This window comes from Psittacula echo (genome assembly GCF_963264785.1).
Source record: "Psittacula echo genome assembly, chromosome: 7".
Lineage (NCBI taxonomy): Eukaryota > Metazoa > Chordata > Aves > Psittaciformes > Psittacidae > Psittacula > Psittacula echo.
This window is the reverse complement of record NC_137740.1, coordinates 57254018-57267773: the sequence shown is the minus strand read 5'-3', so window position 1 is coordinate 57267773 and position 13756 is coordinate 57254018. Positions and strand designations below refer to the sequence as shown.

Genomic DNA, 13756 nt, shown 5'->3' with positions numbered 1-13756 from the left:
TATACCCTCCTATCTCCTTCTTCCTACATACCTACTGAGACAAAAGGTTTAAGTTAGACAAATCAAGTGGGAAAAGTAAGAAAGAGATCACAGCTGTAATTCTTTCCCTTTTGCAAGACTAAGTTAAGGAATACAGTATGTACCTCTCACCTTAAGTGAAAGCAAGTCAAAAAAGTAAGCTGAACCTGAATCAACCATCAATTTACATAGTTAAGCCCAGAAAAGCAAATCACTTATTTAGTTTTTGACATCCTTGTTTTACCTTGCCCTTGTTGTTTCCATTCTTGCTTGTGGTGTTGTATCGTGGTTACCTCATGCTTCTCTTGGGCTGACTGAGAGAAAAGCAACCATCAGTGCTTTAGTGGTCAAACTTTAACCTGCCTCAAAAGCACGGCTTTGTTTAGACAAATCAGGCAAGAAAGGTGTTCAAAGCAAGAGTACAGCTGTATTCAGAGTGAGTGGCATAAACCAGGAACAGGACACAACATTGCCTGCAACGTCACTTGCATGTGAACCCAAAGCAGCAATTCCAAGGAAGTGCTGAACAGAAACATTTGCAAAGCTGCAGGAGGAACTGAACTTCAACTCTGCGTGCAGTGTTACGTTATTCAGCACTTCATCAAGGGAGACATGAGTTTCATTTTGGACAGTAGACTTTATTAGAAATTTTCTCCTCATTCATCAGTAAATTCACATTAAAATACGCTGGAGGCAGCTCAGTCTAAACGTTTGACATCCTGCCATAACAACAACTTCCAGTTTAAAAACTAGATAACTGATCAGGCAGATAACTTGAAACATGTAAGAAATGCAAATAGAAAGCAGCATCTGAAAAAAATGGGATGAGCCTGAAAAATTAATACATTTCAGGTGGAGCTCGGGAAAAAAACCAAAATCAGTCACCCCAAGATGGGAAACAGTTAAATGAGAACTCCACAGACTCTAAACAGATAAATAAACATTGTAACCACACATACATTAAAAAGAGAACCAAGTACTTAGAGTTCATGCCACATAAAAATTATAAATTTGTTCAAATAAAAAAGTGACAAGCTTCCTAAAGTACGAATATCCTAAATTCCCGGGATAGTGAACACTTCCTTATAAATTGCAGAACTTCAGAGGGACTAGATTTGGTCTTGAACACAAGTGGACTGCATCTTACTGTTACCACACCCGAAGATTTGACACATATACCAGTTTTGCTCCCCTCGTGTTTTTAAATCACATACTTTTCTTCTAACCAGTAATCTGCTTTTTTAAACATCAGAACTTTTAGATACTAAAGGCCTGATTACGTTGAGTGCTGAACACTCGAAGCTCTCAACAACTCTGAATACTAAAGGCAATACATACAAAAGTCACTGTCAAGGTTTTGCCTTTGCTACTTTATGTTTTATCTGTTGGGGAGAGGTGTAGGAGAGAGAAAATAAAATAAATCACATTACTGAAGAATGCTCTGCCCCGCATGACAGTGGGTTTTGCAGGTCACATTTTCTATTGGCATTTACCAGAGGCAACAAAGATAAACCAATGTATGAGAGATGAGAATAATGGCCTTTAGGACTGTAAACACAACAGGCAACAGGTAATACACAAATCTTGATCAAATCAATGTTTTCACATTCTTTAGTAGTCCCCCACAGTGATCTGCTTTCACTGGTTCAGAAAAAATATATATATTAAAAATTAAATAACACTTCAGTGTCCATCACCAAGATTTATATTTTGCTGTAAACAATTTTCTGCCATTTGCATTGATGTAGTCCAATGTGAGGCCAGAGGGTTCTAGACATCTTATTGGTACTGTAAATAATTCTTCAGAGACAGAGGCAAAGGTAGAATTTCTATGTCATGCAGGCGGTCTCTGCCAAGCGCAAAACGAATTGATCTTCGGCACAGGTCCATTAAAGGCAAGGGTTCCGCTGGAAAAACAAGAAAGAAAAGAAGGAGTTAATTCTTCAGCCTCTCCATTTACAGGCGATGTTTTATTTATTAACATAGATTGTGGATTGTATTAAACAGCCATAAAGACAATGGTATTGTGAAAAAACCCGACCATGAGACAATTAAGATAATCAATAGAAGCAAAGACAGAATTCGATGCACTTCACCCATAACAAGTAACTGTGAAGTTTCAGACTGAGCTTCCTTATCTGTAAGGCTTACAATAATAATTCCAAAACCACTCTTCAGGCTCACCAAGCTGCAGCATAAGAAGTTGCTACATTTCCAGATGTCTAACAAGACAAAGAGCTTCTACTCTGTTTATAACACGACATTCATCTTGCGTAGCCTTAATGTGAACGACTCTGGCAACTTCTGACCTTGACATACCAGTTCCTTCTTACATCTTAGGAACTGGAAATGGCACTTAAGGGTAACCAAACTTCACAGCAAACAGTGCTCTTCCTGCAACACACTCTCAGTTTTTCTTTCTAGGGTGTTCCTTGGAAGCAAAAAACCTAAACAAAACACCCTCAAAAATCTAGAGAAATTTTAACCTATTCCTCCATCTTCATGCACAAATTAAGGGAGAAGGATTCAGCTGACTCGAGGGCAGGGTGTGAGTTCTCATATGTGTACACGCAAACAGCCCCAAAATATACAAACTATGTCTGCAGACCCTCCTTATTTAGTTTAACAGAAATAAGTACCTTTCAGAAATGCCTGGCAGATAGCATTTAAGACTGGGGACCCAACCACAGTGATCTGCAGCATCTCAAACCATCTCACCACTATATCCCATCCTGGCCTGCAAAACTTGCACAGAATTGCAGGAACATCATAGAATCCCCATCTAATAGTAGCATGAACAACCCCTGTGATTGCAGAGCTTGCAATGGAAATCTTTTTGTAGCAGGAACTGGAATAAAGCTGTGAGGCCTTTAGCCAGTCACAACTATCTTGAAGAACAACTTTAACCAGATGGATTTGGTTGCACATGTTAGTTTAAAAGGGTAAGAGATTAAGAGACTACAGGAAACTCTTCCTCTTCACGTGGTAAAACAATAGTATCCTTTAAAACATTACCGGTACTTTCAAATGGAGGGGAAAAAAAGTCATCTGATTATATTAATGATAAACTTTTATAAACTTGACAACTTACAAGTGCTCAACACTGTACAGCACTCAGTGGTGTTATCAAGAGTTCTCTTATGTGCCACATGTTGGTTGACACAAAGTATGTTAATCTGCCCATCTTAAACCCAGCTAAAATAAAGCTGACTTTATTTTAAAACCTAATTGGAAAAAAAAAATCACTACAAAGCACAAAATATCCAATTGAAGGATTTGCTTTATATGCCAGAATTGTCTGGCTGGTGACACACCACTCACTTAATGGACTTCCTATCATTTACCCCAGCATCACATTTGATTTGTCTAGTCCACAGGTTCACTCTGGTGTTTCTCAGGAGTGTCTGGCAAAAGAGCTTAGAAAGCATTCTGTTGTATGCTGAAAGACTAAAAAGCTTATTTAACTTCATAACCACTTCAGTGACTTGCATATGGAGTCTACTTCTCCGTAAAAATCCACTTAATGTATAATTTTGGCTATTAAAAGATGAAAAAAAAAAGAGCCTTCACATTCCAGTAATAAAGTAACATCTTCTATACACTGGTGATCTTAGTTGGGTTTTTTTTATACCAGAATTATGAACATTAAATCTTACAGGATGAAGCTGTAAAATTCATTAAAAGGGATTACATAAGTAGGAGCAAAACCGGCTCCAGGAGATGGAACACAACACATCTTACAAGATCTACACCATAAACAACCATTTGCTGAGTATCTTTCCAGAATCTCTGAGGTCCCATTCAGAAGATATAAAATAAAGGCTAAGAGTGCTTAAAGCCATTAACCTGACCCTGTGGTCTCTTTTTCCCCCTAAAGGAATATGTAAAATGCAGCCATCTGTGCAGCCAGTCACGGAGTTAATCCTAAACTTCAGAACACAATTTAAGGAAAGGCTAGAATATTTTTCAAGCTTCAAATGCTAAATGAATGTCTCTCGTCTCACTTCTACAGGGAGTTTTCATATGCTACAGAAAATGCCCCCAAGTGTTGGCAACAGCTGTTATATTACACACACTGAATGTGTTTCTGCAACTTGAAAACAGAACTATAGTTGTTATTCTCCTTTCTATCCAACAGAAGTTCAAACCTACAACAAACTTAAAACAGGTTTGTCCTGCAATAGTAAATAAAAGTTATTTTCTGGGGTAAGCACTGTACAAACTTGAGGAAAAATAGTAATAATAGCATTTTGCAACTGTGAATAGCCCTAAATGCCCAAAAATTAAATTCAGGAACAGAAGTAATCTTAGTTTTTAAAATAGTTTATGGGATAAATGTAAAACTGTTTAAAGACTGGCAATTTTGGGGCAGCCTAACTCAATAATGCTCAGAAGCATTGTTAACATTTGGCACACACCTTAATGCAAGCTTTCTTCCCTCCATCATCACATCTCCCAGTTTTACTACATACATTACAAAAGGAGGATCATTTGGGAAGAGGTCCAGCTTTCCAGATGCACAAGTTAGGGTCTGAAAACTGGGTGAGTTCCGGGGGAGGCATTTCTGTTAACATGGGGAAGAGGCAGAAGGAAGTTTGTATAAAGACTGTACAGACCCTTAACAGCGGCTGGGAGTGCTCCTCAGCACTGGCATCTGGGTGCATCCTTCAGCAGTGCCCTGCCCTGAAGCCCAGCAAGACAGACTCCACTGTGCACCCTTCTCCAGCCCATTAGGCCCTGGGCGAGATAGGTGCCACCAAGTGCTCCAAGAGGTCCCCTGCCTTGGGAGCTGGCAGAGCAAAGGCACGCCAGACTGCCAAGCATAAGCAAGTGGTGATTTCAGAGGCGCTTTAACGTTCATCAGGTGCCAAGGTCTGGCACACAGCCTGGCTGCTAGTACCTGGATGCCAAGCCTAGGCTCTGCCATGCCCGCACTGCAGATGGTCCTCCATCAGTTGAGAGGCTTTTCCTGTGCTGGAACTTCTTGGGGAGAGGAAAGTGGGGCAATGTCAGCACAGCACAGCATGCTGGCAAGGAAATGAACCACTGCAAAGAGGTTGCTGCTCATCTGCTGTAGCGGCTGAACCGTCTCTTTCACACACATGCAAGCACCAAAAATGCTTTTGGTTTTCTGGGAAATTCAATCAGAAACAGAAGTATCACTGTGACTTGGTCCTTTCGGAGAGGAAAAGTTCGACAACCCTGAGTATGCACTGCTACGCACCCCACCTAAAACGCACACACAGAGACTTGATGTATGCAAACCACTCAACAGTACATTCAAGTGTTCAAACCACTATTTCCAAAATGCTCACTTCCTTTGAGATCATGCAAATAACTCTGAGAAGAAAATAATAATGCAAGAGATGGGAAGATGAATTTTGAAGCCACATGGTTAGCAGTAAGTCTGCTACCGAAAAAGTCTCTCTTTTACAATGTTAAATATTTACCTTCGAAAACCTCTGAAATTCAGGGACATTAACTGCTTCTCAGAAGATCTCGCTCCTCAGCATACCTAATATGCATGATGAGAGTTGTGTTTTTGGAGTAACCCACAACAGAATGGAACTGGAACATTCAAGCCTCTTCAGAACATGAACTAGCCATTTAGCTGAAGTTATGTGAACTCCAGTAATGTTCTTGCCATCAGAGGAAAGGAGGAATGAATTGCTGAGCTGGAATGCAACACTGTAAAGAAAACATGATTCACAAGAATGGCTCTTTGTGTTAAATTCCCAACCAGGCTAAGAAATTCAAAGCAAGACGCGCTGGGGCACAGGAGCAAGCTTTGCACAGGAAACCCAGCGCTTCCTCTCAGGCTCCAGAGAAAAGTGCAGCTACAGCTTGTTGGGTAACACACACCCTGAGCCTCTGCAACGTACTTTAAGGAATCATCTCCTCATTTAAAGTTTACCATGGAAGCTCTACACCCAAAGTAGCTCCTCATAACTGCCACGTTACAGAACACTGTATAAAAACATACATAAAAATATGTAAAACATATAAAGCATAAAACCAGTGTAAAAATAATACTGCTTAATTTATGTGTCAGAACTTAATCCCATGTCTCCCAATTCTGGACCAGTGCAATAAAACAAAAATTAAACAGAAACCAACCACAACAACCAAAAAGAACCAGCTAAGAAACAGACCTTTGCTTCCACTCCTCTGCAACAGGCCCACTGTTGGTTGCAGTACAGGGTCCTCCATCACAAAGCTTCCCTTCCCTACACTGCACTTACACACATACTGAGAACTGAAAGACTGGGAGCAGGGGGTAAGGCACAACAACAGCCCATGCAGAGCTGCATTTCACCAAGTGGCATACAAAATAGCTTAAACAGCTATTTAACATAAGAGCTAACAGCTTAAAAATAGCTTAAATAGCTATTCAATAAATTATATTTATTTAATGAAATAACAAAAGCTATTTAGTAACTATAACTGGATATATGCGTTCTAATGGTATCACTCATGGTTTAAGGACAAAGGCAAAGAAATGTTTGTAACTAGAGACAACGATGTGCTTGTGAGTGTTTCCCCAGTAAATATGCATCTGCGATGGCAATTTGCACATCATTACCAGCTGAAAAGTTCATTTAGTTTTGGCAACCTGCAGTTATTTAACAATCTGGCACCCCAACAAGACTGCCTCATCTCTGTAAACAGGCTTTTATAGTTGAGATACTGAAGTCATTTAGCATCCAATAACACTACATGTTATTAACTGCAATGTTACATAAGGCTCATACAAAAGAGCAGCTTTTAGCACACAACAGTTATTTGCCAAATGACAATACACAGTTTTTAAAGGAATTTTTAAAGCTCTAACAGCACACAATGTTCATGGCTTTCCTTAATCTATGTAGCATGTATTTTGATCTCAGTTATAAAATCAGAGTTGTCTGGGGGGAGAAAAAAACCAACACAATCAATACAAAATTAAAACCAATTGAAAAAGAAAGGAAGTTTTTGTGACTCATCACCAAAAAATAAGGATTTTTATTTCTTTTATAAGTCTACCTACGATACCAAACTATATTACGCTTTGCTATTTTGAGGCCTCAGACTTATTAAAAAGCACTTCTATTCAGTGATTTATGATACTGCTTCCAACTGCTGTAAGGCAGGTTTAAAGTCAGATACAGAAAAAAATCAAAAAAGAAAGAAAAGAAATAATCCCAGACTGGTTTGGGTGGGAAGGGACCTTAAAGCTCATCCAGTTCCAAACCCCTGCCATGGGCAGGGACACCTTCCACTAGAGCAGGTTGCTCCAAGCCCCATCCAACCTGGCCTTGAACACTGCCAGGGATGAGGCAGCCACAGCTTCTCTGGGCAACCTGTGCCAGGGCCTCACCACCCTCACAGGGAAGAGCTTCTTCCTTATATCCAGCCTGAACTTCCCCTGTTTCAGTTTGAACCCATTCCCCCTTGTTCTATCACTACAGTCCCTGATGAAGAGTCACTCCCCAGCATCCTTGCAGATCTCCTTCAGATACTGGAAGCTGCTCTGAGGTCTCCATGCAGCTTCTCTTCTCCAGGCTGAACAGCCCCAATTTCCTCAGCCTGGTGCACAGCAAGGAGTCTTGGAACCCACCATGCTCCAGACAGCATTTTTGTTAATCCTTTTACTTGAGTTTTCCCCCTTCCTCCAGGTATGAAAGCACCTGCTAAAGGGTAACGTGGCCTAAGTGTTTCCATGAGGGTGATTTAGGGTATGCAGAAATTTGTAACTCCCATTTAATTATCACATATAATAAACGCACAAATATATGTAAGCCAGGAGTTTTCCTTCCAACCTTTCTGCCAAAGCTTAATTATTGTTTTAATTTTACACAGTACAGGCCAAATTCTTTCCCCCACATAATATGGTACATAAATACACCCCCTGTGACATATTTATGGCTTCCCTGATGCAACTGATGGAAAATGTGAGTTGTGTGCCTTAAACAGCACAATCTAGAGAAAGGAAATTGCAAATAATATATTAAAGAACACAGGCTATGACCAGTCATAAAAAGGCTAATAAATCTCATAACAGCAATGAAAAATCAGTCAGAGGGTGAGAGAATAAAAGAAATCACTTATCTATTTTTCCCACGTGTCTAAGCTCTGCAGCCTAACCCAGCAAATCACACAAATGAAGCTACCTTAGAACATCACATCTTAGTTACAGCTCAGGTGATCCAAGGGGATCACCACTCAGGAATCCCATGGTTTTTCAACAGAGCACTGCCATTTGCCCTAACTCCCATGTTTTAGAACCCAAGAGCACTGGGCTCTGGCGCATTACCACCAAACTTGACAGAAGCCATGTGCTACAAAGCTCCAAGAGCACTGCACACCCTCCTTCAGCCTCTGAGCATCCCCTGCCATCCATGCAGCTTGTTCCTACCCAGCTGGAAGCTATTGCCCTCCCTTCCTCTAAAGAGCAATGGGTGGCAGATGGTGAGATGGTTTTGTTATCAGTCAAGGCTGATAAACAGCCACGGTCTCCAGCAGTTGTCTGCTAGGACAAATAAACTCCTTATGCTGTACCAACAGAGGCACCTTGCTTGTATCAGACAGAGTGGGGAAGCAGAATCATAGAAATAATACAAACTCCCTCCCCGAATCTGAGCTAAGCCACATTCCACAAAAATTTGGTACTTGAAATTAAATATGTTAAAAGGAGAAAGGAAGGCAAGAAAGTTTGAATACATGGAAGGACTTAGGGGTAAACCTCCCTCCTCCTCTGCGTGTCTTGTGCTGGACAGGGGGGGATTGTTTTACAGCTGCCTCTGGTTTTTAAGTGTTAAATACAGTTACGCACAGTTTAACACTTCAATCGGGCATCATTTAGCAGAATTAAGCTGAAAAAGCAACACTGAGCAAGCAGATATTCTGCAGCATCATTTGTTTTCAGTTAATGCTCTCCAGCTGTGCTGTCTTGAGAGGGAAAGAGTTGAGAAGCAGAACAGAAAGAAAACAAACCAAAGTCAATCCCAAAAGCCAGTGGCCTCTTGTTAGGGGTTCGATAAAGAATCTGTCATTTGAGCACAAGTACGTATCTCCTTGCAATTTCTTTTTGCTTTTCAGTGTTTGCAATCTCCTATGAAGAAGACACATGACTCAGACAACAGGTCATGATTCATGAGCACTAGAGCGCATGCCTAAATCAAATGAATTCAACGCAGGCTTAAAATTTATTCTTAAAGATTTCTATTTAGTAGACTTAAGCATATTCCTAAACACTCTCTTTGAAGCACTGGTTATAGAAGCATTCTTCCTAGAAAAGTAATTTGCCTGTGTGTATTTTTACAAGGCTGTATATATAGTCTTACACATTGTATCTGCAGAAACCCTCTTCTGAGAGGCTCAATGTGCCCTACAGTTCTTATCCTCTAGGCAGGTGCACCTAAAAAGGTCTCCAGATTGAGCATATGCAGTATGTGCAACAGGAGCAATGCAAAGTTTGGCCGAGGCCAAATCTGCAAGCCAATTTCACTGGGGAAATGCTACTGAAAACCTTTATTTCTGAATTACAACAGCTCATTTAAATGTACATATGTGTTACAGTAATTCTATTTCCAGTAGCAAGAAAAGCCCAATATCACAGCTATGATTCAAACTGGAAAACATTTTAGCACATTATTTCTCCAATTTACAGATTAGTAAATTGTACTGCTCTGTATAATTCAGAAGCTACAAAACAGACCTAGATAATAATGAATTTTACCAGCAAATGAATGGCTTTTTAAAAAAGGAACAGAGTTACAGCTTCATAGACTTGCCTGCTGCAGAGAGCATGAGCAAGAACAGTGGCCACTTCCCTTCTGAAAGCGGAAGCACACTTACGATGACCTTCCCTGTGTGCATCGAGAACATGCAAATAGGAAATATGAGCTGCAAAGATTTGCTTTCTGTCCTTGATTTGTTTGTTCTTTTCCTCCCCTCAAACACCTCCACAGAACAACTCTTTGTTTTGTTCTTGAACATAGTATGAAGGTAAACTGAGACAAGTGACTTCAGTGATGATCTAAATGTTCAGTACAAAAGACACCTAACATAAATACACCCTCTTTAAAACCAACCAACAAAAAGTGCTTGAGGTTAGAGATGAGCCTAAGCTACAACCATTGGCTCCTTAGCTCCTCAGCTCCTCCCAGCTCAAATTTCCCCAAGTTTAACATCCTGGCAATGAGGATTTGGCTTAGATTAATCTCTAATGTACACTTTATACCTTTTACTCTTAGGAACACATTTATCACCATTAAATTCAGCTTGTGTGCCAGGCCATAAAGAAGGAAGTTAAAATATATTAAGGTGAGAGAAGATTAAAGGTCGGATGAGAATTTCACTGAGCAGATGCATTTGAGTTCAAAGACAACATCGTTCAGGGGTTACGGACAGATTTATGGGCAAAGTAATAATGGAGAAAGTTGAAGTTCAGGTTTCAAGGCCAAAGCACTGCAGACAACTATTGCAACAGGAGTTCCCACACTGCAAACAATATGCAACGTGATGACTGAAACATGCTGAAATAATTCCTTGAGGTTTATCTCTCCATAAAACATGATTCATAAATAGACATATAAAACACACATGCACAGGTACACATCTATGCGTGCAGCCTTCATGGCTGTAAACAGGTCCTTATTGCTTGGGGGAAGGATCAGAAAGAGATTTCAGGTGAAGCTTTCCCTGCCCTTCAATTCCCATCTACTCTTCTCCCACTGGCCTACTTTATCGACCTGTTGCATTTTATATGGCATATTCATTGTGTGGGATAGTGAAGTGTGCCCTGTCATCTTTTCTTGCACTGTGCCCAACACACTGGAGGTTCACAAGACTTCCTAAATCCTACCATACTAAAATAACACATGCTCATTCAAGATTTCCATTGCAAACAACTCATATATTCTCAGCTGGAACCTACCACATCAGTTTTCTGTATGGATGTTTAGTATTACACTAAATAATGAAGTTATTTACCCTAGTTAGCAACTAAATTGATTCAAAGCATCTGCAGCACATTGCAGCTCCCTTCAAAGTTTTACCATATTTTCAGGCTAACCGAACTGATAACTCTCCTCCTTAAATTAATAGAAATCATACTGTTTAAGACAATTTAGACTTGACTACATCCCCATTATCTTTGTATTTTCTCAGCTGTTTCAATCCAAATTACCCAGAGGCTCCAACATATGCAGATTTCCTCAAACCAAGTGCAGAAAGGCAGTAGCATGTCATTTACATTTGAATGCAATTGTATACAAGCTGATGATCTCTAGGGGAGATCCACAAACAACAGACCTGACTCATCACTTTGTTACTCTAGTTTTGATATTAATAGAATTACATTGAAATAAATCTGGAGTAATGAAATTGCTATTAGGCTCAACATAATGAATTTGATCCCATTGGTTTTAGTGCCATTTATATTTCTGATTTCTTGTTGGGTTTTTTTCTTAAGTTCCATAATCTTTATCAGCAGAAAATGGGTGCTGCAGACAATCTGAACTATTTTAATACTGAATTTAGGATTTGTCATCACTCCTGGTAAGCAAACACAGCTGTTGCTCTCTGGAGACATTTCTAAAGCATTCATTTTGAACACAAACGCACTCTCACATCACAGGTAGAGCACACAGGGCTGCCTTTACTCAAGTCATTTATTGTCGTATCTAAGTATGGGCTTGCATAGAATCAGAGAATAGTTAAGGTTGGAAAGGACCTTAAGATCATCTAATTCCAACCCCCCTGCCATGGGCAGGGACACCCCACACTAAACCATGTCACCCAAGGCCTCATCCAACCTGGCCTTAAACACCGCCAAGGATGGAGCATTCACAACCTCCCTGGGCAACCCATTCCAGTGCCTCACCACCCTCTCAGTAAAGAATTTCTTCCTTATATCCAATCTAAACTTCCCCTGTTTAAGTTTGAACCCGTTACCCCTTGTCCTGTCACTACAGTCCCTGATGAAGAGTCCCTCCCCAGCATCCTTGTAGGCCCCCTTCAGATACTGGAAGGCTCCTATGAGGTCTCCACGCATAAACTCACTTATTCTTGAAAACCTTAACCTGCATAGTTGCACTGCCCAGATAAGAAAATGTATCCTCTGGCAGCTTAAACGATATTGAAATTAGTTTATATTTTGTATGGAGAAATTACTTCTCTGCCCAAGTTAGAGAGTTCTAGAAATATCTTTTTTCTGTGCTATTAATCACAGCATTATTCTTTATTTAAGTAGAACAATACTAATTCTACCTCATAGCTTAATCTCTTCTATTTCCCTTTGTTTAGGCCTAAAATCATTGCTCAGCTCTTCCTATCGCAAGCTCCTGTTACCATCTTCCTGCCTTGGCAAAGCTCCATCTGAAATTCCACACTGCTGTGCGACTGCCTACAGCCAGCCCTCCTGGCATGTTCTCTTACAAATGGTCTGGTCATTTTGTGAGAAATAGCATGGAAAGATGGTTTCCATATTATGCATTCCTACAGCCACTGTATTTGATATGTTATCGTACCCTAAGCCTCTGAAGTACCTCTGAGCATAGAACCCACTGATAAGAAAGCGGAGGGGTAGGTGGGCTAGGGAGGGTGGTTTGCAACTGAATTGATTCTACGATTCTGTGTCTGATTCCCTCCATGTGCCCAGCAGCAGGGAAAGCCACTTCAGTATTTGCACTAAATCACAGAATCACAGAATCAACCAGGTTGGAAAAGACCTTTAAGGTGATCGAGCCCAATCATTACCCCAGGACTGCCAAGGCCATTGCTAACCCATGTCACTAAGGGCAAACTGATCTTCCCTTAAGATCTCCCCTCAACCCTCACGGCCACCCCTGCTCTCCCCCCTCAGCCCTCTTGGCCACCCCTCTCTCCCTCTCCCCCTCCCGCCATGATGACAAACATTAAAACTCACACACACACCCCTGGAATTTCACACGAGATCACTAGACTCTTACAGCTAACTCCAGTTTTGCTCACTATGTCCATGTACTTCTTCCTAGCAGACACACAGACAGCAGGAGTCCTCTCTGAGCTGTCTTCTCTGGCCTGAATGGCTGAAAGGAGAGGTGGAACTGCTGACATAATCCATCCATCCATCCTCTCACTCCTCACAACACTGCTCAATCTTTGGAGAACTTGGCCTGCAGCAGCATTCCACTCACAGCTCTTCCCTGTCCTCCTCCAACTCACCACATCCAGCTAACGCATTTCTTTTGGACCCCTCAAACTACACAACTTTCCCCCTGCAGCACTCAGTTCTTGTTGCAATGAATTCAGACACAAAGGGGAGGGCAGCGAGGGGTTTGCCTCAGCTCTCTCCTCCTCACGCACCTCCCAGTGTCATGCTTGGTCCTTCTGTCCTTGCGCTTCACGTTATCCACTTGTGGTTTTATAACCACCATCTGCACAGCACATCACTGATGTCAAACAAGATGAGGAGGAAACCAACTGCAGCTGAACCACCGAGCAGTGTGGCTGTGCTCTGGAAGGAACTATAAAACACCACAAAGGGTTTGGGTTTATTGCTTCTTACTGATTCATTATCAAATACCCTTTGTCCATAAACAGCCTTTTGCAGCTTTCTCTGCCCCCAGCTGCCAGCTGGCTAATGCAGTTGCGCAGGTGTAAATGAAAGCATCATTTGGCCTGCGAAACAGCTATTATGAACTAAGATTTATCTCAATTTTCAGATCCCAAAGTCAATTTGTAAGTCTGGCAATTAAAAAATTGCATCTGGGAA

At 41.0% G+C, this 13756-nt stretch overlaps 1 protein-coding gene across 1 annotated transcript in view; it reads right to left on the bottom strand.

Annotated features, from left to right (window-relative positions):
* Positions 1 to 1797: 1797 nt before the first annotated feature.
* The window catches only part of SPSB4 (splA/ryanodine receptor domain and SOCS box containing 4), a gene marked incomplete at its 3' end in the record, with an annotated part of 59961 nt that continues 48002 nt past the window's right edge, over positions 1798 to 13756 (bottom strand). The window contains exon 2 of the mRNA XM_080623315.1: positions 1798 to 1925. Within this exon, the coding sequence (XP_080479441.1) occupies positions 1798 to 1925 (128 nt within the window). The remainder of the gene's footprint in view (positions 1926 to 13756) is intronic.